This window comes from Vigna radiata, chromosome 5, assembly GCF_000741045.1.
Source record: "Vigna radiata var. radiata cultivar VC1973A chromosome 5, Vradiata_ver6, whole genome shotgun sequence".
Taxonomy (NCBI): domain Eukaryota; kingdom Viridiplantae; phylum Streptophyta; class Magnoliopsida; order Fabales; family Fabaceae; genus Vigna; species Vigna radiata.
Window position 1 is genome coordinate 35,996,588 of NC_028355.1, and position 27,458 is coordinate 36,024,045.

Genomic DNA, 27,458 nt, shown 5'->3' on the forward strand with positions numbered 1-27,458 from the left:
ATTAATTTCATGTCATAAATAACATGTAACTATTTATTATCTTAGATGGTCTCGATTGATTCATAGGATGAACCCCTCTTCCACTTTAGTTAACCAATTTAATTAGAGTTTTGATCATCTTCGTACTAGATAGGTAATACTTCGACAACACGAATATCAATGTTATTTTCATTTTGACGAACTTTGACATTTTGTGGACCCCTTACAATCGTGATGAAATAAGTCAGTTGATTGTCATTGGCATCTCTCTCGTCTTAAGGGCAATCGTTCTTGTAATTTTTTCATGAATGTTGAATTCTAACAAGTAGATTGGGTGATGTGATAATTGGGGTTCAGACAAAATATCCCTTCTGACCTAGTTAACCTCAATTAGGCTCACAAGGATTACTTAAGGGGAATAAATGACAAATATTTGCTAGCATATCATGATTAATGGATCACATGCTGGAATGACCGAAATAGTTGTGTCATTCAAGGAACACCATTCATTGCAAACGACCATTTTGGTGATAGTTCACCATACATTGAGTAGTACATAAACCACACTATTTGCTACATATCTCCATCTATACAATCTTCCGAAGAAGATATTAGCTTACCATACAATATAATTTTATCATCCATATGGTCCATGTCAATAACCTTATTGTTTATGTTATAGTATGATATGCCATATGAACCTCCTCATCCTCCTTCACAACCCTTCCCTGTCTATGTTGGGCCTTGTATACTTTTTCTACACCATCCATAATCTTTTGGTCAGTCATTTATGGATCACGGTTAAATGTTCGAATTTTCCCACTCTTAGCCTGACAACCCATCCAACAACTCCATTTATCATACACATTATTTCCATCTCTATCAACCTTTGGTGTAGGACCATTACACATGTTTGTCACTTTAAGTATGACGCCACCGTTTACACATAATCAATAGACTTTGTCAATGCCATTTTATCCTCCACCAGTGCCTTTTCAACTATAACAAACAATTGTTCAACATCGTTACGTTCCGCAAAATCAACAAAATGATGAAACGAACCACACGAATAACAACCATATCGAAGATTAAGAAAAAGACTCCATATGACATTGGAGGTCATAAATAGACAAAATCTAAATAGACAAAGTCTAAGTATTATGTACTATTAACTTAAAATTATTATTATTATTTTTAATCTATATGTTCATTTTTCTAATACCGCCTAAATCTAAAAATCATTTCACACTTGATTAAGTATAAAAACATAGAAAATTAAAAAAAAAAAGTTTGAAAAAAAAATTCAATATAGTTAAAGTTGTTATGAGTCGTAATTCATTATTAATCCTCACAAATTTTAAAAAAAAAAATTGTCATAAATTATATCGATTTGATCTTTTCATAATTTTGTGTGTAAATTGCGAAATAAACTACCATTTTTTAAAATTTATCCAAAGATCCTTTTACATTTTCGTTTAACGGAACTTTGTTTTCGTCTATGCAAGGCTCCTTCATCAAATGGTCTTCATCTGCTTCTTATTCGGTGAACATATGCTTTTAGGTATTCTTTATCCCAACTTGAGTTTGCTTGCTATTTAGAAGGTTTAATTTTTATTATTTCCCTTTTTTATTTTAAGTTTGATTTTTATCATTTTTCATGAATTTTTTTTATGTGGATCTAAAGAAAGGCCTTTGTTTGGGTCGTGTGAAAATTAGGAATCTTTCCTAAAGGTCCTTCCGGGGTTTAGTTGTCAAGCCGCTGTTGTTGTTGCCCCTAAGTAAGGTATCTGTATATTTTGTTCTAATTCTTAGTTTTGTATATGAAGAAAGATGAATTACTTATCGGTGTTGTTTTTAATGTGCTCAATTTCTAACGCTGAGAGAAGCGAGATTGCTATAGTAAGTTTTTGAATTCTTTATTACGAGTGTAGAATTAATATATTCAAAATACGCTGATACTCAATGGTACAAGCATCTTATTGTGAAGGATGATGGCATCGTCGGTATCCTTGAAACTAATGACATCAACGATCTTCAACACTTGTATGATAGAGTCCTCATGAAGGCTTTTCTTTTGCTTATTCCAGTATTTGGATCTTTAGGTGAAGAGTGATAATAGATCATTTGGCAATCATGTTCGTGGTCATATAATATAATTCTCTTGATGTATTTAGGTTTTGCTCAAAAGGTAAGTTCTGTTAATCTTCTTATACATATAAGAGCAAGATCGAAAGGCATTGTGGTCCCTTGGGAGGCATCAATGTTTTGCATTTTTGCAATGTGGTCCCTTTGATAGATTAAATATTCAATGCAGGTGCATATAAGAGCAAGATCGAAAGGCATTGTGGTCCCTTGGGAGACATCAATGTTTTGCATTTTTGCAATGTGGTCCCTCTGATAGATTAAATATTCAATGCAGGTGAGGAAAAAACTCCTAGTGGTTTGTTACTGAAGCAACAAAGGAAAAACCTTAAGTCTGAAAAGATGTTCTAAACATATTGAATGTCTCTTTAACTATGGGGTGCTTAAGCCTTCTATGTATGTACTTTACGTGCACTTATATAAAGGGTAATAATTTTATACCGTACGGTCCCTGGGCCACTCCTGTTGACCATCCAGATCAACCACCCAAGCCAACCACATGATTAGATTATAAACGATAATATCTTATTAAGGCTCCTAATGGAGGTTAAGATGTGATTGGGCTGTCATCAGGCCCACGAAAGATAAAATCTCATTACAACCGGTATAAATAAAGGTTCCAGGTAGGATTTCAAGGACAGACTGCACATTATGCACACCACATGCATCACTTATTGTGATAGTCGTTCGATCATTTTTACTGACTTGAGCGTCGGAGTGTCTTTGGCAGGTACCCGTCTACTCGACTTGGAGAAGAAGGAAGGAGAACGAACTTGGAGTGAGACAACAAGGTAACCGTCTAACCTCCAACCAGCCCGCTCGATCTTCAAGGTTCGTCCAGTCGTCAAGAACCCTCCGGTCTTCGAGACATCTTGAAATGTTTTGAGGGATCTCCAAACCTCCCCGAAACATTTTGGCGTCCACCGTGGGGTTGACCGACATCCCCTGTAACCACAAGGAGCCAGACAAGGACAACCTCAACATCATTATGTCGACCTGGCCCCTACATGTTATATCTGAATGAAGGAACTCTTAACGTCAGCGTCAACATGTTTCTTCGGCTTAACAGATAACTACTTATTCATTTTATTACCCAATATTATATTGTTCAAGATTTCTTCAAGGCCCAATGACACATGCACCACTTAGCCAAATTTGGCCTCAAATGTTCAGCCTAAACCGTTCGGCCTTAGGCTCTGCTCACCATCCGACCTCTCAACCATGCAACGATTCAGTCATTCGGCCTCGAAAACATTCGGCCTCAACACCTCGGGCAGTGAACGACGAGTTCATTACAAAACCACTATCGCTCGATTCTAGATGATGTCCAAGTTGATGAACGGGAACCCCTATCAACTTGGTTGGGCGGTGAACAACGAGTTAATTATAGAACCACTGCTGCCCAATTCCAAATAAAACCCAAGTTGATGAACGAGAACCCTTGTTAACTTGGCTGGGCGTTGAACGACGAGTTCATTACAAAACCACTACCGCCCGATTCTAGAAAGTCCAAGTTGATGAACGGGAACCCCTGTCAACTTGGTCGGGCGGTGAACAGTGAGTTCATTGCAGAACCACTGTCGTCCCATTCCAGATAAAGTCCAAGTTGATGAATGGGAACCCCTGTCAACTTGACCGGGCGGTGAACGACAAGTTCATTACAGAACCACTGCTGCCCAATTCCAGATAAAGTCCAAGTTGATGAACAGGAACCCCTGTCAACTTGGCCAGGCGGTGAACGACGATTTCATTACAGAACCACTACCGTCCGGTTCTAGATAAAGTTCAAGTTGATGAACGGGAACCCCTGTCAATTTGGTCGTGCGGTGAACGACGAGTTCATTACAGAACCACTGTCGCCCAAATCCAGATAAAGTCCAAGTTGATGAACGGGAACCCCTGTCAACTTGGTCGGGTGGTGAACGGCGTGTTCATTACACAACCACTGTCGTTCGATTCCAAATAAAGTACAAGTTGATGAACGAGAACGCTTGTCAACTTGGCCGGGCGGTGAACGACGAGTTCATTATAGAACCACTGCCGCCCGGTTCCAGATAATGTCCAAGTTGATGAACTGTAACCCATGCCAACTTGGCCAGGTGGTGGATGGCAAGTTCATTACAGAACCACTATCGCTCGGTTCCAGATAATGTCGAAGTTGATGAACGGGAACCCCTGTCAATTTGGTCGGGTGGTGAACAACGAGTTCATTGCAGAACCACTGCTGCCCGACCTCAACTACTCGGCCGTCTGTCGGCCTCAACTTCTTGGCCTCCTATGGCCTTAACTTCTCGGCTTCCTAAGGCCTCCATAACTCGGCCATCCATCGGCCTCAACTTGGCCTCCAAAGGCCTCAACCACTCGATCGTCCGTCGGCTTCAACCTGGCCTCCAAAGGCCTCCACATCTCGGCCATCCGTCGGCCTCAACTACTCAGTCTCCAATGGCCTCAACCGTTCGTCCATCCATTAGCCTCAACTTCTTGGCCTCAACTCAGCCTTAACTCGACCTCCAAAGGCCTCAACCACTCGATCGTCCGTCGGCCTTAACTCGGCCACCTATCGGCCTCAACTTCTCGGCCTCCTCAGGCCTCAACTCGGCCACCTATCGGCCTCAACTTGTTGGCCTCCATCGGCTTCAGCTTGTCCTCCTAAGGCCTCAAATTGGCCTCCGAAAGCATCTATGGTCTCAAATGCTTGGCCAAATCTGAACTCAAGTGTTCAGCCTAGACTAATCGTTCTCAAAGGAATCCCGACCGACAATACCAAAGGTCAATGACCGTGGATCTCTACGACATGTTACTCAAGCAAGATCAGTAGCCTATCTAGCTCGGTCGATAAGGGCACGACCCGTCCCAGACTTCCGACCATACATTTTAAAAGCAAAAACCAATCGGAGAACCAGTCTTTATGAGACATTGTTTTAACCCTTCACATAATTAATATCATGGTTGGGCTTGGGGGGTTGATGTACCGTACGGTCCCTTGGGCTACCCTTACTGACAATCCAGATTGACCACCCAGGCCGACCACATGGTTAGATTATAAACGATAATATCTTATTAAGGCCCTTAATGGAGGTTAAGATGTGACCAGGCCGTCATTAGGCCCACATAAGGTAAAAGTCCATTACAATCGGTATAAATACAGGTTCTAGGTATGATTTCAAGGATAGACTGCACATTATGCACACCACATGCATCATTTATTGTGATAGTCGTTCGGTCATTTTTACTGACTTAAGCGTCGGAGTGTCTTTGGCAGGTACCCGTCTGCCCGGCTTGGAGAAGAAGGAAGGAGAATGAACTTGGAGTGAGACAACAAGGTAATCATTCAGCCTCCAACCAACCCGCTCGGTCTTCAAGGTCTGTCCATTCATCAAGAACCGTCTGATCTTCGAGACATCTTGAAATGTTTTAAGGGATCTATAAACCTCCCGAAACAGAGAGTAATAATTTTATTTTATTGTTGCACTGCTATTTTAGTAGAACTTTATTACAAGTAATTTATGAGACATTAGTACTTTTGCGCCTATTGAAGACGGTGAAAATGGAGAGAGAGCAAAACGCATAAATTTCCTATAAATGAATCCAAACAACATTCAAATTTTTTCATTATTTACTAACAACCATACCTTTTTTATTATACGTTATTAAATAAAAGTTTAATTATTATTATTATTATTAATATTTGGATTATTATTATAAATCCATTACTATCATTAATATTTTTATTAATATTGGTATATTATTAATTGTTCTTTCTATAATCCATTATTTTAACATAAAAAAATTAGGTTTAAACCCTCCCTTGTTCCTAATTTTTGTATAGAAATCTCACTTTGGTCCTCATTTTTTCATCTGTCTCAATTGGGTCATATTTTTTGTAAAAATGAACACATTTTACCCTAATCGTTAACTGGTCTCAAACGACCTTAAATTAAGGCCACGTCGTGCAGAGAGAATGTGCTGATGTGTGTTCCTCATTTACGTGGAGTGTTTTCATTAAATAAACAATGGTGATGTGGCATTATTTACTTTCCTTTATTCACTTTTGGGATATGAGAATTAGGGATTTGAAATTGGAATTGGAATTTAATTTCATTGTTGTGAGACCAAGAGGAAGACGATCACCAATTGCAATCTTCTCCATCTTTCTTGTCCTTCATATCTTCAGGTCTCAAAACAACCTTCTTTAGACCAGTTCTAACGGCAGACTTGGCATCAGTGTCGTTGTCCCTTAACACTTTTTCTCCCTCCATTTTAAGTATTTTTAAATTATCTTCGTCAATGTGAGTTTCAGCCAATTCTCCACTCAACTTTTGGCCATCCTTGTCTTCAACAAAACCAACCTCAACATCTTTTTGAGGCCTTCCATTCTCCTCAGTTTCCAGTGTATCCACATTAGCCTGGTATTCAAATTCATGGTTTAGGGGAAGAACATCCTCCTCAGGTTCAGTATTTGCATATTCAGATTCCTCTTGGTGTTCTTGGGGTGAGGTTTGAGAAATTGAAGAGGGAGATAAGGAATTAGAATAGGGGAATTCAATTTCCTAGCTTTTGTTTTTATCAGATTGTGGAATTTGGTTTGCACTTTCTATCTTGATGACATACAAAGTCTTTTCCCGAGCCTCCTTATTGTGCTCTTCAGGTTCTACTCCTATAGCCGGTTGATTCATAAGATGAGGCACAATTTTCAGGCCTCTGTGATTTCTTGCACTAACGCTTCCAATGCCTCCGGGTGAAGACCTTGGTGAGGTTTTTCTCTTTTTTTAACTTAATCTTACTAATCCTTTGGCCACCAGGTCCCTTAGAAGACTTCATAGAAGATGTGGTCTTCATTGAAGTCACATGCTTTTCACACAACTGCATTTCTTTATCTTTAAAACAAGACTTTGGTGAAGCTTGCTTCATCGTAGACATAGATTTTGGTGAAGCTTTGACTATTTTGGGAGTTAATTTAGGATGAGTTTTCACCCTCTCAGAAGTTGCTGCTGGTGAAGATTCCACCCTTTTGGAAGTTGGTTTTGATGGAATCTCCCCCTTAAAATTTGAAGATTTTTCCCCTCTCCTTGTTTCGATGATTAAAGAAATGTGTGATTTTAAAAGGAATGATGATTCGGCCCTAAGCAGTGATGCTTTTCCCGTGTTTGCCAGAACTTTATTCCCTATTTGCTTTTGGCTGCCAATTGATTTTGATTGGAGTTCCACCTTATTTGTGTTAGAGTCATCAGAAATCTGCATGACAGAATTAACTGAACCGCTACTTTTCACTATTGACATCTGTGTTGGCTTGGAATGAAGTGAAGCTTTCTGTTTGGTAACTGATATCATTATCCCACCATTACTATCCTCTGAACTTCGGGAAAGTGATTTTCTTCCAGCTCTCTTAAGCACGGAGAGTGTCTGCTTTGCTTCCTCCACATTCATCCTCCCATATTTACACATATCATGATAGGAGCCAATAGATGCTCTAAGATAACGAGGAACAACAACTTTTCTTTCATTATTTCCAGAGCTTGCTATTCCAACTGAGTGCCTTCTTAGTTTGGCACCACTAGACATTGTTACGTCTGAGATCAGTGATGAATCAACCCTTGCCTTCTGCTACTTTGCTACCCAGATATCCTTAAATACAGAAACAAAGCTATTTCTAAATAAACAAAGTAATGACTGATTAACAGCAAAAAAGCAATATAATGATCAATATTCAAATCTATTAAGATCAGAAGCAACAAAATTTATTAATTGTGCTTCAAAACTAAATACAAGATAATGTCAGATCACAAGAAAAACACTGTTCTCGGCGCAATCTTTGGAAGCTAACAAAAAAAGAATATGTTTGAAGCAAATCTCAATTTAGGATAAAAAGCTGCATAACATTCAGAAAAAAAAATTATTTTATAATTTGAAACTCAAACAAGGTATCTCAAACTGAAAATGAACAAAAAATCAAATTGGGACTTTTCACTCTCTTAGGATTCTAGCAAAAAAGGGGGAAAATGGTTTGCACCAAGCTTCTCGCGTCTATGGTGCCTCTCAATGGCACTGCTTCCATGAGCTCACACAACGTAAATAGGTTTTTCCCTCACAAGATGCAGTCTCTGGTCCTTGAGAAAGGGGGGAAGTCTCAGGCGCTCGAGAAAGGAGATACAAAAACTTCGACACTTATAAGTTGGCGTGTTGGGCGGTGGTGAAGGTTCTATTGACCACCGCTTTCTCTCTCAGCTCCAGGGCCGAAGGAGAAGTAGAGAATGACCAAGGAGAAGAGGAAGAAGCACCGACGCCACGTGGATTTGATGATTTAAAACACATCATCCATCCAATTTTAATGCACAATGCCACGCCATCAAAACATAAAATACAGCTCAGCTAAACTTAACGCTATTTGAGATCAGTTAACGGTTAGAGTAAAATTCGCGCATTTTTTCAAAAAATATGACCCAATTGTGACAGATGAAAAAATGAGGACCAAACTGAGATTAGCATACAAAAATGAGGACCAAGAGAGGGTTTAAACCAAAAATTTAATATCAAAATAATATTATTTTTTTATTAATTTTTTATAAAAAGGATAAATACTTATGATCAACTTTTTTTTTATATTATCATACTCTTTATTGCTAATATATATATATATATATATATATATATATATATATATATATATATATATATATATATATATATATTTATATATAATATTGTAATTTATTTAGATTTTACTTTAAAAATTTATAAAATATCTGTTTTTAAATATTCTCGAGTAGCTATTGATATCCATAAGTTTTAAAAAACATGGGGCATTGATACCCATAAGTTTTAAAAAACATGGGGATATTTTTTAAACGAGTATTTGGCAAGTAACAAAACATGTAACAAATTGAATTTTTTTGTTACGGGTCAAATAGCAGATAGACACTATTCGTGTTCAACTTGACCCATTATCAACTTTATTTAGCATCACTAAAATTCACTAATGAAAAGTTGAAGGTCAAACAAATTTTTGAAGACTTTGTCTTTGTAATAACTTATCGTCATTACTTGTGTGGTGCAGAAAAGACTTTTCTATAACAGGTGTTTTGCCATCATAGTAAAATAACTAGAAAATACTAGAAGAAGATGAGGGGGGGGGGGGAGAGGGTTGAAATACACAGTTGTAGAGCACTATTTAAATTACACGTTTAGAAACAAAGTATTTTTCAAGCATTTTAGTAAAGCTACTACAATGTTTTAAGAAAGGTAGCTCTAAAAGAAAATGGTTTATGATGACAAGAGCTTTTATCAATGTTAACTTTGTAAGCAAGTGTAGTGTTTGTAATTGTTAAGATAAGACAATAAACACACAATTGTTTTATATTGGTTCACTCAACTGAGCTACGTCGAGTTCTTCTTTAAGACCACATATAAGGTTCCACTATAATCTCAACAAAATTACAATTGAGTATTAGTATCACTCTTGGTTACACTTAGTCAATCCTGGTAACACTTGTTACACTGATTAGTTGAGTTTCACCAGTTCCTGGTTTTCACTAAATAATTTTGGTATCTACCTGATACACTGCCTAGTTTGAGTTTCATCTACTGATTTCCACTAGACAATCATGATATCTATCCCATACATTACCTAGTTTTAGTTTCACCCATTTCTGATTTCCACTAAACAATCATGGTATCCACCTGATGTACCTTTTCTTATAACATTGTTTGTGTTGTAAATTATGAAGAGAATAAAACACTTATCTAAACTTTTTGTCTAGGTTTGAGACCAATAATGATTAGAATACTTGTAAACTAGGAGTGATTAAACTTAGACTAGTTGTGTTGATTAGGTGAACTAGGAGTGATAAGAATATTTGCTATAAACCTGAAAAGGTAAAACTCATGTAATCTTTGTAAAAGATTAGTGAAACTCCTAAAGAGTTCTTAAAGGAGAACTGGATGTACTCAGGTTGAGTACACCAGCATAAAATCTGTGTTATATTACTTTTCGGCTTAATTGCTTGGTTTGTCCCTAGTTTGGTAAAAGTGTGTCAAACTGGTCCCCTCTTTTAAAAAAGTTACTATTTCGTCCACATGTTATTTAAAGGTGTCAATTGTATCCATTAATAGAAAAATGTGTGTCAATTAGGTCCTCTTCGTTAATTGCAGACTTACGGTGTTAAGTGAGTGATGATTTGGCAGCAGAGAATTGCAACGTGTCAGCCATGTCAATTATTTAGATACAATTGGGGAAATTTAATTAATAAATGATTTTGGGGTTTTTAACTCACAGAACGAAATTAAATTAGGGCTTTCGAAGAGTGAAAAATCCCAATCAAGATAGAGGACAAAGTGTGAGTTGACGAAGAGTGAAAAATTGTAATCGGGCTTTCGAAAGCAGATGCGCGCTTGATGAATGTGTTCGTCTTGGTTAGGGTTTGCTGAGCTTGGTGTGTTTACTGTTGTTGCTATACTTTTTCTTTGTTTTCTTCTTTCTTCTGTGAGAAAGTATTGTTGTGAGGTTGTGTCCTTTTGGCGTTGGCTTAGGAAGTGGCAATGTCATTGAATCATCAGTGATGTTCGTCTTGCTCATAGGGGAGCTCTCGTGCTGTTTCATCTAGAGGATTGGTTGAAACCAACATATGTCATTGTGGGGAGGTTGTTGTGTTGAGAGTGGCTAAAACGGTGAAGAACGACGACAAGCAGTTTTGGGGATGCCCTAATTACAAGGTTTGTTCAATGGCTGTACTTTAATTTTTGTGATTACTTTTATTTTTTGAGTAATGAAATGGTTGTGGTTGGATGTTTTGAACAGCGTACTCGAAACGAAGAACTTCAAGGATGCAATTATTTTAAATGGCGCAATGAAGAAAATTTGGATGAAAGGGATACTACTATTGCTAGACAAAGGAGAAAAATTATTAGTATGGAGAAATCTGCAATNGTTTCTCAGAAACGGGAGAAACAACTAACATGGATGCTATGTTTTATGGGATTTATTAACATCATCCTTCTTTGTATGTTGTTCAAAATTCCATGATGCGTTGTAATAGACAATGTCTTGTGTTAGACTGTTTTTGTAATATGGAAGTTGGCAGTATTGTAATAGGATGTTTTGAAATGAATGACAAATCTCAAATTCTGCTTTCAACGCTAATTTGTAGTGTAATGTAAGAAGTGTATGGATTGTTTAATGTTACTATAATGTTACAATGATATAAGGTTGTCTGCAAAAGCTGTATGGACACCTGATGCTTCATATAGATGTGCTTTATATATTTCAAGTGCAGTCAATCACTTACTGATAGTTAATTATGTGTGGTGTAGAATGGTTTCAATTAGGAAAGTATAATTTTTTTTTCTGGATGTTGGAATCATAAAGAATGGTTTCGGGATTCTAAAGAGGAAGTTTGTTTAGGGTGGTTTATGGTATTAAAAGTGGGGTCCTTTGAGTTATATATAATGTTGAGTTATAATTCTTATGCAGATAAACAAAACTTGCTGCTATGAAACCATAAAACATAACGAAAGTTTTATTTCCTTGCAATCTAGATATTGGCACGAGCAATACTTCATGCTAAAAGCATTTAACTACATTATTATGAATATAATCTTTAGCTTGGCTGCAATATTTTTGCTTAGTTTTGTTTTACTTTTTGGCTGCAATTAAACCATTCAAGAAAAACTAACTCAGCAACAAAACTAATTAGCCAAATCAATGCAGTATGTGGCTCAAAAAATGAAACAGAGCATACCATTCTAAAAACAGGATAAAATGAATATGAACCTAACCAACACTTATAGTTACTTTTAGTTCAAGTGAAGCTTCTTTTTGCCTGATTTGCTTTACATAAATGATTACTTGCTACTACTGTCTTGTAAATTATAAAGGGCATAGAATCTTTTTTCATTAAAAAATAGTAGGAAATTATATGAAATTAGTAGCTTGGATATGGCTTAAAATCTTCTTTCATTAAAAAATAAAGGACAATAGGAATAGAAAAAGTATATTCATAAAGCAAGACATAAAAATGTATCTTCTGAAGATACCATGCTTATTACTGTCATAATACATATAAATTAAAGCATGCTTATTACAAGCAGGTATATATATTTTTACTGTCATAAAAATGTTAGTACATATATATTTTTACTGTCATAAACAATGTTGAATCAAATTAATTTAGCTTTAAGCACTTTTGATAATTCCCTCAATTAATCCATCACTCATTTTTTTAAAGACACAAAAAGCAACGGTTTGGAGATTCATAATATATATTTTTACTCTCATGAAGGAATCACAAATAGGTATAATTCTTTAAGTTACTGTGACTGAAATATGGATGTGATTGAAATCTTGACGATTATGTTATCAGATTTTTTTAAAGTAGTTGGTGGTATTATATTTTTTAAAAGTAACCCAACTATATCAGATTTGTAAGGTTCCTATCATCCCTTTTGAAACAGAAACAAAAATTATGCAGAATTCATTCATATGAAATAGAAACAGAAGTTATGCAGAATTCATTGATATCATTGCTGAATCACAAATGGATCATAAAACAGAACTGGAACAGAAATTCAAGAAGTGTTATCCAATAAAATGTGCTATCCACACAATAAAATGTGCTATTCACAGAATTCAAGAAGTGTTATATCTAATAAAATGTGCTATTCAAAACAAAGTTCAGTCAGGTTGTGCAGTTGCAGTTTGGTCAGGTTGTGCAGCTTCTTCAAGCAGCTTGTGTATCTTGTGTTATCTGACTGGATTGAGTTGGAGTTGGCATTGTTGAAGCAGCTTGTGTATCTTGTGCAGCTTGTGGGCAAGTATTTCTTTTATGTCCAAGCTGTCTACATATGCCACATCTTTTACGTGTTCCACCTTGTCTTAGTTGAGTGTCATCTTTCTTAAGCTCCCAAGACTCTAATTTTCTTTTCTTCTTTGGTCTACCAGGCAAAATCCTCTTATGTGGAGGCAACAGATCAGGCATTGAAGTCATCTCCCATATATGAGCACCGTTGACAGGATAGATCATTGGATAGTATGTCTCTTCATAGGTTGACTTTGTAAACCAGTGTGGGATGTAGTCTTCTCCATTGATGTTTAAAAATGCCATGGCAGCGAGGGCATGACAGCATGGAAGTCCTGTTATACTCCACTTTCTGCAACTACAGTCCAGTTTATCTAGGTCAACAACAAACTTCTCACCAATGTTGGAAGTGTGTCTCACTTCAAATATTTTCAATCCTGACCAACTGCAAAATTATAATTGGATTCAAGTCAGCAAGTAAAGTAAAGAAATTAAAACAAATACAACTTCATATTCTCAAATCATACCTAGGTATCCAATATTTAGTGTTCTTTAATTCGTTTTGAAATCTTTTATGAATTTTGGGGCAAAAGGAACCTTCATATGAACTTATCTTTTCTCTATTTCTTGNCCATCTATTCATCAGATACATACGNATGTCTTCCATCATTGATATGATCGGCTTAGCCCTTGCATGCAAGATGGCACTGTTAAAAGCTTCAGACATATTGTTCACTAGGGTGTCACAAGCAGCTGTAGATGTAAACCTTGACCTTGACCAAAATCTAGTGCAAGATAAAGTCATTNAATTATAACACAAACATATGATGTCTAAATAATTGACATGGTTGACAGTGTTCAGAACATACCTTGGTGGAATACCCATTAAGTGCTTAAAGGCCTCTACATTGACAACTTTTATTTCTCTCATGACTGCCTCCCATGCTTNAGGATGGGTTGATGATGCTGCCTTCCATAAAAGACGTTTGAGATCTTTCCCAGGATATTTCTTCCTAAAATTTGCATATATGTGNCGGACACAAAACCTTTGATCCACACGAGGAAGAAGTTCTTGAATTGCTGGCAAAAGTCCCTACCAAAGTAATCAATGAAAGTATAAAAGTTAATTTCCAAGACAAGAACATCAAAGAGTAAGGTGTCATACTACAAAACAAGGAAGTGTAACTTACTTTTTGTTNATCTGAGATATATGTATATGTTGAACAATTTGCAACACCACCGAGATCATCAATCAACAATTCCAAAAACCATGTCCAGGTTTCCTTATTCTCCACCTCCACAACAGCATATGCCAAAGGCAACATTTGATCGTTACCATCTCTTCCAACTNCACTTAACAATTCTCCTCCATATTTCCCTTTCAAGAAACAACCATCCAAACCTATGATGGGCCTACATGATATGAAGCTGAGCTTACAAGCCTTCAAACACACATAAAGTCTCTTGAATATTCGGTTCTCCTCATTTGCATCCAAATCTACACTTACTTTCACAGTTGATCCAGGATTTGACTTAAGCAACTCATTTGCATAGTCATGTAGTCTTTTATATTGTTCCTTGAAATCACCTTCAATTTTCTTGTATGCCATTGTCTTTGCCCTAAAGGTTGTTGACCGAGACACATTAATGTTCCATTTCTTACTAACTTTATTTTGGAGGTTAGTCAAATTAATATTTGGATTTTCTTTTATGGTCTTCTCTAACCTCCCACTTAACCATTTTGATGTCACTAACCGAATATTAAATTCTTTACTGCATGTATGATTGTTTATAATCTTCCTTAACTGCCATGTATTTTGGGCAGCCTTATATGCACAATATGCATACCATGGACACTTCCCTTTTGCCCCACAACATTTAACACATACTCTTCTTTTGTCATTTTTAAATACCTTCAATTTCCTACCATTCTCTACACCATANCTTCTTATTGCTTCTGTGAAATCTTTTTTTTCATTGAAGAATGTCCCCACTTCCCATTTATATTCTTCCATGCTTTTGGGCATTGAAAAAGTGCCAAAATTTCCATAATGGTCTCTATCATCATTTGATGAATCACTTAAAACAAGGNTGTCTAAGCTTTCAGATTCCCAAGAATTATCAGATAAGCCTCTGTCCTCTACATGCTGGAATGGAATAGAAGACCCACTTGGTCCACCCACTTCAACTTCCTCACTACGCTTACAAAAATCATTTTCCCCTTCATCTCCATGGACACTAACCTCCACAAGATTATCTTCACTGAACACATCCTCTTCAGAATAATTCCAACTTCTAACATCGTAGTCATCATGTCCCCTATCATCCTCTCCCTCAACCTCTGCCTCCACACAATTATCATTGCCATCCTTTTCACCCTCCCCCAAAACAGTCCCAATTTCCTCTCCCTCAGCCTCTGCATCCACTCTTTCATTATTGTCAGCCTCTACACCGTCCCCCAACATAGGAACGTACTCAGGAACTGACACCATGTGCACAACATATAGGTGAGATTGACCATTCAATAATGCAAGGTTGACCAGATGACCTGCACCCTTGTCATCAGATAATAGTTCTAACCTTCCTTCTAACACACTACCACCACCCACTNAATACCACAACTCTTTAACGTTAATATAACCCATCTCCTTCAAAATAGACAATATTTCAAAGTAGCTCCATCTATCTGGGTCTATTTTTAAAGTACTTGTTTCACCAAACTCATATTTCAATGACCCATCATTGACAAATTTGCCCCCATGGTGAAAGACCACTTCGACATCACAATTAGCCATCTCAACTAATATAAAAAATCAACATTACATTTACAGTCAGCAATACTTAGTACTATAAACACACCATAAACACACCATAAACACATCCTAAAGTGACTAAGAAATTACACTTCCACAAAGCACTTTAAACACACCATAAACAATTAAAATAGTTTTGTACTGAACCCTAAAAATTGGGGGACAACACAGAACACTTTAACCTGCACAATGGGGGACCACAGCANAACACCCATAATGGGGGACAACAACCAAACATAAATAATACATAATGGGGGACAACCAAACAGAAATCAAAGTTTGTGGGGGACCANAACAAAAGCAAACACACACACACGAAGCAAACAAGCACACCAAAGCAACCAAATGAAACCAATGTTACACTCACCTTCGAATGGACCTTGGAATAGAACCCACTTCGCACTTCCAAATACACCACGAACAATGCCAATAGCACTTCCAAATCACCAAACGCGCATTTGCTTTCGAAAGCCCAAATGCGATTTTTCACTCTTCGTCAATAGCGATTTCGAAAGTCCTAATTACACTCTTCGTCAACTCACATTCTGTCCTCTATCTCAAGTGCGATTTCGAAAGCCCTAATTTCACTCTTCATCAACTCTCACAGAACCCCTAATTTAATTTTGTTCTGTGAGTTAAAAACCCCAAAATCATTTATTAATTAAATTTCCCCAATTGTATCTAAATAATTGACATGGCCGACACGTTGCAATTCTCTGCTGCCAAATCATCACTCACTTAATACCGTAAGTCTGCAATTAACGGAGAGGACCTAATTGACACACATTTTTCTATTAATGGATACAATTGACACCTTTAAATAACATGTGGACGAAATAGTAACTTTTTTAAAAGAGGGGACCAGTTTGACACACTTTTACCAAACTAGGGACAAACCAAGCAATTAAGCCTTACTTTTCTTATTGAAACATTTTCGTAAAGCTCTTTAGAAACATCATCGTCTGAACATATCTCTTGTTTATTAATAATTTGAAAACCTATCAGACGTTATTTGTGAAAAGTTTTGAAAACATTATTCACTGTCATCTAATGTTTTCCTATGTATTTCATGGTTTGTCACGCATACTGTTTGGGGTCCTCACTCACCTCGCGACATCGTAACTCTCCCTAACCGTTATTCACTCCCCCTTCCACCGTTACTTTCGAACATTGAACGCTCTTACTCTCCCTTATGCAACAACACTCTTCCCTAACCCTAAGGTTTATGTTTTCGAAGAAAAGAATAGAAAAAAGGAAAAAAAAAAAAAACAATGAAGGTTTTCGTTCAACTTTGAAAAGAAGAAAAGAAAAAGAAAAAAAATTCTCCCTACTCTCTTACGGGTTCTCGACCCAAAAGAAATGTTAAAAAAATATTAAAACATAAACAAGGAAAATAAAAAAAAGTAAAACAGTCGTTTAGCTTCAAGAGTGTTCAAGGCCAAGTATATGCCCCTTAACAACATGCACCAACTCATTACCACTAAGCCAACTCAATTTACTCAAATTATATAATCATTTAATATCCTTTTAATGCAAACCATTTATATACACTCATCATATATTACTTAACACACAAGACTTTTACTTCATCATCGTAAACTTTAACTAATTAACCACGTGGTACGAAAATAAACATTATCTTAAACATTTTCTAATAACTAACTTATGTATAAAATGATACTAATTTCTCGAGTCTTACAATATCAACTACTACAATGTCATAATATCTATGTTGACTTGTATATGATTTTATTTCAACTATTATTTAATTTAGTATACTTTCTTTATTAAATAAAATTTCAATTATTCTTAACTAAATTCTCAATTTTTTTAGTCAATTTATTTTTATATACTTTTAATTTACTTACTTTCAAATACTTTTAAATCCTACGTTAAAGTAAATTTTAAACCAATTTTCATTTTTCTTTTTTATATAATTTGAAAATTTATTTTCAATCATTTAAATAATAAAATAATTATAATAATAGCAACAGTAGATAAAAAAAGTGGAATAATGTCACTTAAAAAAATTAGTTCTATGAATTATTATTTTTCTTTGCATAATAATTATTGGAAAAAGTAACGGCTTCGTTTATCAATATTTGAATTATTATATTTATTATTTCTAAATAAATACATTTAAATTATATAAAATATTCTTTCACTAATTTTTTTTTTAAATTTATTTTCTTTTTTAATATTTTTTTCTTATTTACATATGTTTTAAACATTTATTATTTACAGGATTAAATATTTTTTGGTTTTTTTAACTTTATCTGAAAATTGAAATTAGTTCTTCTATGAAACTTTAAACCAATTTAGATTCTCATCTTTGAACTATATGAATTTAATCTTTTTAATTAAATTTTGTTAAGTTTATTTGATGTTTCAAACATATTTTTTTAGTTACCATTGAAACAGAAATGTAATAAATGATGTAAATAACTTTAATATTATTATGAAACAAGTTAGGAATATTAAATAAACTGAAAAAAATTTAATTAAAAGAACTAAATTCATACATTTCCAAATTTAGAGAATTATACTGGACAAAAATTTTGAAGATAGAATAACTCTAATTTTTATTTAAAGTTAAGAAACCAAAAATATATTTAACTTTTATTTAAAATATATATTTTTGTAGGAAGTTAAATATGTTTTTAATCCCTCAAATATTTGATACAATTTTATCCTTTTTCTTAATAAAACTATAATATTTTCGTCCTCGAAAAGTTATCGGTTAAAAATAGGTTGAGAAAAAATAGGTTGAGCTGGCTTAACGGTGACGTGCCACGTATTTTTTTTCTTCTGCCAGTGAATCAATCTTTCTCGGCTTTTCTCCCTACCTCTCTCTCCCTCTCCCTTCCTCTGTCTCCTTCCTTGCTCATCTTCATGCCGAGCTTCTCTCACTCCATCTTCCACTCTTCTTGGTCATCAAACCCCTGTAGACATTGTAACTGCACACCTCCCCTTCTTGTCCACCGCTACACTCACATCCCACATCGCAGCCGCATCACCATACCGTGGATTTTTCGAAGCTCAGAGTTCAATCAATGTTAACTACTTTGTTTATCCCCAAAAAACTTCGTATTTCTTCTCTTCTTCATTGTGCTTCCTTCCATTGCAATTTGAAATTTTTGTTTCTTTGGTTTCGCTTCCTATTTTATTTTGGGCACCTCAGTTTTGATCTCTTCCCATCTACTTCGAATTTCGAAATTCAAAGTTCGAAGGCACAGAATTCGGCAAAACAATGGGGGTTTAAATTGGTGCAGTGGTGTAATGTTCGCTTCGCGTTGTTTGACACGACAATGGTGTTTCGGACCCGGGTTTGGTGATTCAGACTTAGGGTTTTTATATGCCATTCAATTCGTTGATTTGCAGGTTTTCGTGGGAGGAAGATGGGATTTGGTCTCTAGGGGAGTTTGGTGGGAGTTTTGTTGTTGTTTGATCTCTAGGGTTTTGGTGGGAGGAAGATGGGATTTGGCTTTGCATTGCATGTTCTGTTTGCTAAATTTGGGTTTTTTTGGGGCGTATGGGTAACCCTGCTTTTGTGCAGAATTGCAAGTTTGACTGTGGGTTAGTCTGCCATTAGTATCACTCATACATCTAGTGTTGATATATGTATGAATTGTAGTTATCTGATCAGGGAATTGGAATAAGCTTGATATGGGGGAGGGGAAGTTTAGTGTTATTTAGACATGAAAAGAGTTAAAATTTGGTTCAAATTGAGGCTTCTGTGGTGTTTTTCTTTATTAGTTTTGGAGAGTAAAAAATTATAGTTTTCTTAATAAAATCAAAATGTATCAAAATTTGAAAGAGGGATGGAAAATAACATCGATAGTTGAGAGACTAAAAACATATCTAATCTTTTTTAAATAAATATACCTTAAATTAATTAATTTTCTAAATTATTATATTTTATATACTCATTATTCTAAATAAATATTTCTCCACAAATTATTTTTTTAAAAGTGTTTTTTAGAAATAGTTTTCAAAAACTTAAAATTAAAAGAATTTCTTCCTTCTATTTTTAAATAAAAAATGAAAACCTTTAGTAGAATTTCAGTCCCGATATTGTAATAAAATATCACTCAATCAGATTTAGAATTCAATTTGGAAAACTAGATTCTGAACTACTGTAATAAATTATGCTATTTGTGAAAAAAAATCCAAGGTGCACTAGGTCAAAATTTCAATTAGAAATAATAATTATAGTGCCACAAATGAAATTAGTATCTGATTCACAAGAAAATATGTAGAAAGACAAAACACCTATCGTCATGATTTCGAGCTACATAATTCCAATCAATGATCACATTTCAAGGTATTATCAGTCAAGTTCCATTACAGTGCTTAAAAGCCATATTAAATGAGAAAAAAAGTATTTAAAGTTTCTTATATATCGATTTTTAATCGACATGAAACTATGGAGAGTAATAAGAATAATCATCTTTTAAAATTTTATACAAAATCAATTTTACAAACCTAACTAAACACATTTTTCGATGTCATATAACTTAAAAAAATTGAAGTGTTTCAATTGGAACAAGACATCAGAGGTTGCTACTTATAATGAAGAACCTGGTCAAGTACAAAAACCAAAACCAAGGACAATGGGTACAAGAGGATTGCGAAAAATGATGACCATAGAGGAAAAGTGGAGCGAAAACTTGCAGTTAAGCCTGCTATAGAACAAACAATAGCAACAACCAGCAATTCAGCAGAATATTGCCAAGTGACTTGTCCCACACAGATCAGAACTGAGATTGCAAAGAAGCCAAGAATGTTGTTCATCAACACCCCTCCATAAATCTGAAAACGTTAAAATATTTTCAAGTCCTCAGACAGTGGTTTTTGCATATTTATTGATTGAGTTTGAGGAAAGAAATTGGTTAAGTATGCTAACCTCAGAAATGGCAAGAGAAGTGGTTCTTGGCTTCTTATGGCTTGCTTCTTTGATTGCTGAAGTTGCTTCTCTAGCATTTGTGGCTAAGGGGACCAGAATAAATGACATAAAGAATGGATGAAGTCCTACACTGTTAGAGAAGTTGTGCACACTTTCTGTTAGAGGCTCTGCCAAAATGGATAGCATAGCAATTCCTAGCACCACATATGAAATGGCCTTAAACCATGCCCATGTTGTTTTATCAACTACTGCTTCGCTTTGCTTCTCTTCTACCACCATGTCAACCTCTTCCCAGCTCTTGTATGCACAAAATCAAAGAGTCTTAAGACACATTTGCTCACTTTGGACAAAGGGAATTGAGAATATAATTACCTGATACATATCTTCTTGAGACTCAGAATGTGACACTGGAGCAGGAGCTGAAGTTGAGCTAAGCCATTTCTGAAACCCAGAAACAAATTCCTCCTCATTAATTATGCTGTCGTTATTAATGTCAAGTTCTTCAATGACAAGAGCTACTGCTTCTTCTACTTCCATTGATGCTTTGACAAACTTGATGTTCATGATTAGATCTCTTAACTCAGATTGGGAAATGAAGTTGTCTCTATTACGATCAATTTTCACAAACAACCTGGTTATCAAGGAGGGAATGTTATGAATTTGTTGTGCTCCTAGTTAGACTGGTAAAGTGTACAGTATACTGGAATCATATCAGGATTTTTCATGATGAGTTAGAAGCTTACAATAAATCAGATGCTAGTAATAGGTGATGTTGTGTTTACATTTTGTTCTAGTATTAGTAGAAACTGGTTTTAAAATGGATTTGACATCTAATAAAATGTATTGTGCTTGTGCCAAGAAGTTCAAATGAATGATACTGACCCTCTGATAGCTTGTTCATCTGGTTTTCCATCTACTGTGAGAAGGCTACCAACCACATCACTCTGAACATGCTTCAAGATTTCACATATAAGCTGTTTCTTTCCTTCACGTTCTTTTCTTTTGTTTTCAATCCATGGACCAAAAACCTGTCAGTTTTGAACACTCGGCATAGTGAAGTTCCTGCTAAAAATGTGTTTGAAACACAATGCTATTACTTTTCTTCAAGACAGTGTATTTCTATCTACCTGATATATGTTTTTCAATGATTTCCTTGAAAAATACTGTTTCTCTAAAGCGTGCTGTGTTTGACGAAGCCATTTTGTGAAGCCAGTAACAAATTCCTCTTTGCTTATTCTTTTGTCACCATCCAGGTCAAAAATCTGTAACACCTGTTCTACTTCTTTCTCCTCATCAAAATTGGTTTCAGTAACTTTGTTTTTGAGCAGAAGATCTCTCACTTCAGAAGCTGATATACCACTGCTCCCATCTTGATCTATTTCCCTATATAACCTCCTGCAGTGTTGTGCCTATAAATAGCTTGTCACAGGTAAAACTTTCATTCAGAGTAGCAGTTGTTCGAAATCTCACCTTATGGCACTCACATTTGGAGTCCCATTCCTTGTGAAGATCCTCTGCAGGGTGTTCTTCTGAACATCTTGTAATATTCTCAATATTAAATGATCGTGTTTCACATATTCCAGTCTTCTTTTCTGTACCCATGGCTCAAAAATCTGCAGGGCAATTAATTAAATTACTGAGAGGAAGAAGATGGCATAATAGGATATAACACAAGACATAATTTGAGTTTAGGATATAATTCAATTGTCATAGGTTTGATATCAGAGATGTCTGAAAATATGATGTTTATGCAACACTGACTTGGAACATTATTGATGAACATTTACGACAGAAAAGGAAAATGAAAAGTGACAAACCTGGTAAACGAAGTAGAAGAAGAGAAAAATGGAGGTAATAATGAGAGCAATTAGTAAGGTGGCGTTTCTTAACTCAGAAGAGAAATTGAATAAATTTGGGATTTGCATGATTGCAAATGGCATCACAGAGCAAACCATTATTCTTGCAGTGTAACTTGTTTCCAAATCCGTAGTAATGCCGTAACCTTCACATCCACCAAAATAACTTTTTCAGGCACAAAATTAACAGCTTTATCATGAGTACTGGGTTATCATGAGTATGGTCTTATTGTTGTTAAATGAATGTGAATATATATATTAACTCAACTATTTCAAGAAAATTCTACCTTTAAGACATCAAATGCTACTATTGAGTATACATATGAGTATACAAGCTCATTAATTATTAATAGGATTCTGAATTGATCTTAAATAGGCAGGATCAAATGAAGAGTATCTAAACAATGTATTTCTTCATAATAACGGTATAATTTTATTAAATACTTGTTGAAATAATTTTGTTTTCCCCATAATACATCAATATTTCATTCTTAAGTCCATTGAAATAATATCTTTAGTGTTAATTATTTTACCTGAGATATTGTCTTTTAGAGTCTACAACTCCTTCAAGATTCTGTTCTTATAATAAGAATTGAAAAAAAAAATGTATATAAATTACTTTCAACTTCAAATCCTAAGCTATATAACATTATTGATAAACTTTAACAAGTTTAAGATATTTTGATTGTATTGTTTTATTTTCTTCAAAAGAGGCTATTAGACTAAAAATTTCTTTTGCATATATTAAATATATGAAATTCTATACACATAATATATATATATATATATATATATATATATATATATATATATATATTAGTTTTATGTTAATCAAGTAATTACATATATCGTTTATATAAATGAAAAAGTATATTTGTATTCTAAAATATAAATATTTTACATAATCTACTAACACTGTATTATAATAGTATAATTGATTCCATATTAAGCATATAAAAAATATTTTCTTCTAGGAATCATTTTAAAATTAAAAATGTTAATAATTTTTTATCTATCTCTTCCTAGTCTTTGTTTGAAGAGAATAAAGAAAATGAAATGGAGAAATGTGTGAAAGAGAAAATGAAATGAAAGTTAGGTAACATAAAAATTATTTTTGTTAAAAATGTAAATCGGAAACAAACTAAAATTTAAGAGATAAACATGTTTGAATGTGATATAACTAATTATTGTATTATTATTTATAAAATCAATTTTATATAGATAAGAGTTGTACGAAATTTGAATATCATATACTATTTTTGTTTCCTTTTGGTTTGGTGGTTTTTCTTTCTCAACCACTTATTTCTTGATTTTTTTTTTGTCTTACTATTAAGAGGAATTTAATGTAGAAAGACCCCACAGAAGTTATTGCCATCATACTTAGTTTCTTATATCCAAATTCACATTAAAAATCTTGATGAAAAGTAAAACTATTCTTTTTAAACTATTTTTTTATTTTAATTTTGAATTGAAAAAACAAATTAATATATTGGAATGGAGTGAAAAATTAAAATTATCAATCTCAAATTAATGTCCAGATAAGGGCATAAGATATATAATCAGATAAATTAGGTTACTGTTTTATTGTTTCGTATGTTTAAAATTGACTAATCAGATAAATAATTATAAAAAAGTTGTTAAAATAAATTATTAAAAAGAAAATTAATAACATATACGCAGGTTTATTAGTTGGAAAATTAGAATATAAGAGTTAAAGAAACATGAGTTGGAACAAACCAGTAAAGAAGGCTTTAACAGTTTTGTTGTGAGAGTTAGAAGCAGAAGAATGATGCTGAAATTGTTGTCTTCCAACAATGACACAGCTTCCCCAAACTACAGTTAGAAGCAAAATAGATGATCCAGCCAATAACCCAATCCCACTCATGCCATATTCTTCTGCTATCTCCCTATTGCTCACAAGTCCTGAAACTGTTCATACAATCAATTTATTTATTTTATTAAAGAGTTCATAAAACCAAAAATAAAATAAAATATTATATTATCTATTCTTACTACTTATTTATTAAATATTTATATAGTCATTCTCAATTTCATTAATTCTACTATTTAAAATATATTTTTCTATTTATGTGTTTCTTTGACGAGTTATAACAATAGTGTTATTATAGAAACATTAATCATGACGCGAAAAAGAAATGCCTAATTATGAAAAATAAAATAAAATACAGACATATTGATGAAAAGTGAAATTTGTATTTTCAAAAAGTAATTTAATTATTCTTAATCACAAATAAAATCATTTAACTTAATAAACTCCAATCTCTGAACATAAAACAGAAGTAAAATAGGTCATGCGAATATACATATAGAATTGGAAAGTTATTATATTAATTATAATCCACACATAAAAGTTTTACAAATAATTAGTCATACTTTTTTTCATGATAATTACAACGAAACTTTCAAAATTAAGTATGAGTTAAGCCAAACTTTTCTAGAAAAGCTTTGATCAAACACTTATATAATTACTCATTCTACCAATATATAAATAAAAAATTTATGAGTCGTTTAATGACTGTGTTGGTTGAGATTATCCCTTATTATAGCTAGACTCATAAGTGCTACTTGCATTCTTGGTCATAATGGTAACAGTAGGTTGAAGACAATTTCAAAAGGAAAAGTCATAATCCCTCACGCAAACTGATAAGACATATACATAGAGAGAGAAACATGTGAAACAGCTTCAAACATGTTAACATATATTAAGATTACTGTTAACATATATAATTCGGTATATTAAGATTACTGTTGGAAATCCATGTCGAATAAAAAATAAGATCAATCCCACAAATATCACTAGGATAGACTTGAACCATAACTCTAATATCATGTTATATATAATAAAGTGGGTTCTAAGCCTAACTCAGCCCCACAAAACCAACTTGTAAAATAAGGTCTGCACCCCACTTATATATTATAAATTGGTCTTATCTCTAGTCGATGTGGGACTTCCAACATTAGTGAGGTGTAAACCTCGTCTTAAACCTATAAGTGAGGTGAAAAACTTACGAGTATTCAAATAAATTTTAGAGTTCTGATATAGCTATATGCATCTGCAACTGCATGAGGCATCTGTATTCAATTAAATTCTCAAGGGAAGAAAAACATACCAAGAAGAATTAGGGACTCTGGAAGGGCAGCTAGGATGTGAAAAGCACTAGCACCAAAGATACCAGGGCCAAGAATCTTGAAGATTTGTTCTCCTCCTTTAGCCAAATATGATTCTCCATGGAACAGCAAATACTCATACACCAAAATAAGAAAGAGATGGCCAAAAATATTGTCTGTGCATGGCAAGAAGCCATACATTTGTTTGCAGTGCTCCTCGCAGGATTCATCATCAATTCCTTTCAGAACTAAGTAAGAAGTTTCGTTGTGTTCAACTTTGTGAACACCATCTGAAACTAGTTCTGTCAGATATCGACCTTCAACCCTAATTCTTGTTGCTAACAAAAGGAGAAATATAGAGTAAATGTTTCTCATATTTTTGTTTTCTGAATTGAGGAAAGGAAAGGAACAACATTAATTTGATTACTTATCTCAATTTGTATAAAAGATTTTGGTAATGTACCACAAGTAATGGCTTGCACTCCAAATAATAAGAAAGAAAAGTCAACAATTGGGTTTACTTGCTGTACGGTTTAAGGCAAAGTCTGTGACCTATTCTTCCAGTGTTCAAATTTTAATATCTGTTTAGGAAATGTACAAAATCAAAATATCATTCTTGACTCGGAGGAAGAACACTTGACTAGTAACCTGTTTACATTATATGGTAATTCAAATCTTTTTTAAGATGAGTTTTGTAAAATTAAATTATGAATCAAAATATATTTACATAATCGATTTACAAAATAAAGAAGATCAATTTATAAAATAATTTTTGTACTTATTTATATATCATAAAATTATTTTATTATCAATCGATTCGAGATTTCTAATTTATCTTATAAATTTTTAAAATAGTAATTTTATTATATGTTACTTGTCATACCCAATTAAATACCTCATTTTAGTGGAGTGCACTTGTCACGCCCTTCCATATTCTCCATGTAAGTGGGAGACAAACCTGTCAGCCATTTAGTTTCTCCACCCTCGGTGTACGTGTGGCAGTAGAGGGGATGTGATTTTCCAGATAGTGGAAGCTATGTGGCAGGAAGGGAGTGGACTGAGCGTCCATTTTGGTGGCCATATGTAAAGTGAGATTTTAAATCTGGCACCACTTTCTCTTGCAACCTTTCTTCTTCCTCTTAAATGGCACGTTTTAGGATGAAAGTGCAATAATCTTCTTCGACACCTAGTAGACTCACCACAGTGGAAGAAGATTGATGAAACATTTCCATAATTTGGTGCAGATCCAAGAAACTTAAGACTTGCACTTGCAACTGATGACATGAATCCGTACGGGAACTTAAGTAGCAAACACAGTTCATGGCCAGTTATGTTGATGATATACAATCTTTCTCCTTTGTTGTGCATGAAGAGAAAATATGTCATGTTGTCAATGATGATATTTGGTCCTAAGCAACCTGGCAATGACATTGATGTTTACTTGAAACCTTTAATTGATGATTTGAAATTGTTGCGGGAAGAAGGTGTCGAAGTGTTTGGTTCAGATGATGAAGAGAATTTCCGTTTGCGTGCAATGTTGTTTTGCACTATAAATGATTTCCCAGCCTATGGAAACTTGAGCAGTTATAGTGTTAAAGGACATTTTGCATGTTCGATTTTTGAAGAAAACACTAGTTACCTTCAATTGAAGCATGGTCAGAAGACAGTTTATACAAGACATCGAAAATTCCTTCCTCGCAATCACCCTTATCGTAGATTGAAAAAAGCATTCAATGGAAGTGCCTAGAATGAGGTTATGTGCAGACCCCGGAATGGTGAAGAGGTGTACCACAAAGTCAAAAACATTGACATTGTATTTGGAAAACATCGTAAAAGTACATAT

General features: G+C 34.3%; 1 protein-coding gene and 1 long non-coding RNA gene across 2 annotated transcripts; one reads left to right on the forward strand and one right to left on the reverse strand.

The window, feature by feature from the left end:
- Nucleotides 1-18,473: 18,473 nt before the first annotated feature.
- LOC111241712 lies at nt 18,474-19,517 on the forward strand. The gene is made up of 2 exons (XR_002668062.1): nt 18,474-18,811; nt 18,948-19,517. It is a non-coding gene; the product is annotated as an uncharacterized LOC111241712 (long non-coding RNA).
- A 697-nt stretch (nt 19,518-20,214) lies between these two features.
- Nucleotides 20,215-25,998, reverse strand: LOC106760679 (sodium/calcium exchanger NCL2). The gene is made up of 9 exons (XM_022781605.1): nt 25,618-25,998; nt 24,224-24,415; nt 22,448-22,632; nt 22,101-22,243; nt 21,758-22,025; nt 21,513-21,658; nt 21,003-21,261; nt 20,631-20,927; nt 20,215-20,536 (listed from the first exon to the last, which is right to left on the reverse strand). The coding sequence occupies exons 1-9, from the start codon at nt 25,988-25,990 to the stop codon at nt 20,288-20,290; spliced, it is 2,112 nt and encodes a 703-aa protein (XP_022637326.1). The 5' UTR covers nt 25,991-25,998; the 3' UTR covers nt 20,215-20,287.
- Nucleotides 25,999-27,458: the final 1,460 nt, after the last annotated feature.

Bases quoted from the DNA above. Each gene is read 5' to 3' on its own strand.
- LOC106760679 (XM_022781605.1), bottom strand. From the start codon at position 25,990: ATGAGAAACATTTACTCTATATTTCTCCTTTTGTTAGCAACAAGAATT. The intron at 22,026-22,100 runs GTGAGATTTCGA...ACAACACTGCAG, and splicing joins CCAAATGTGAGTGCCATAAG to GAGGTTATATAGGGAAATAG. The intron at 21,659-21,757 runs GTAGATAGAAAT...CAAAACTGACAG, and splicing joins CATTGAAAAACATATATCAG to GTTTTTGGTCCATGGATTGA.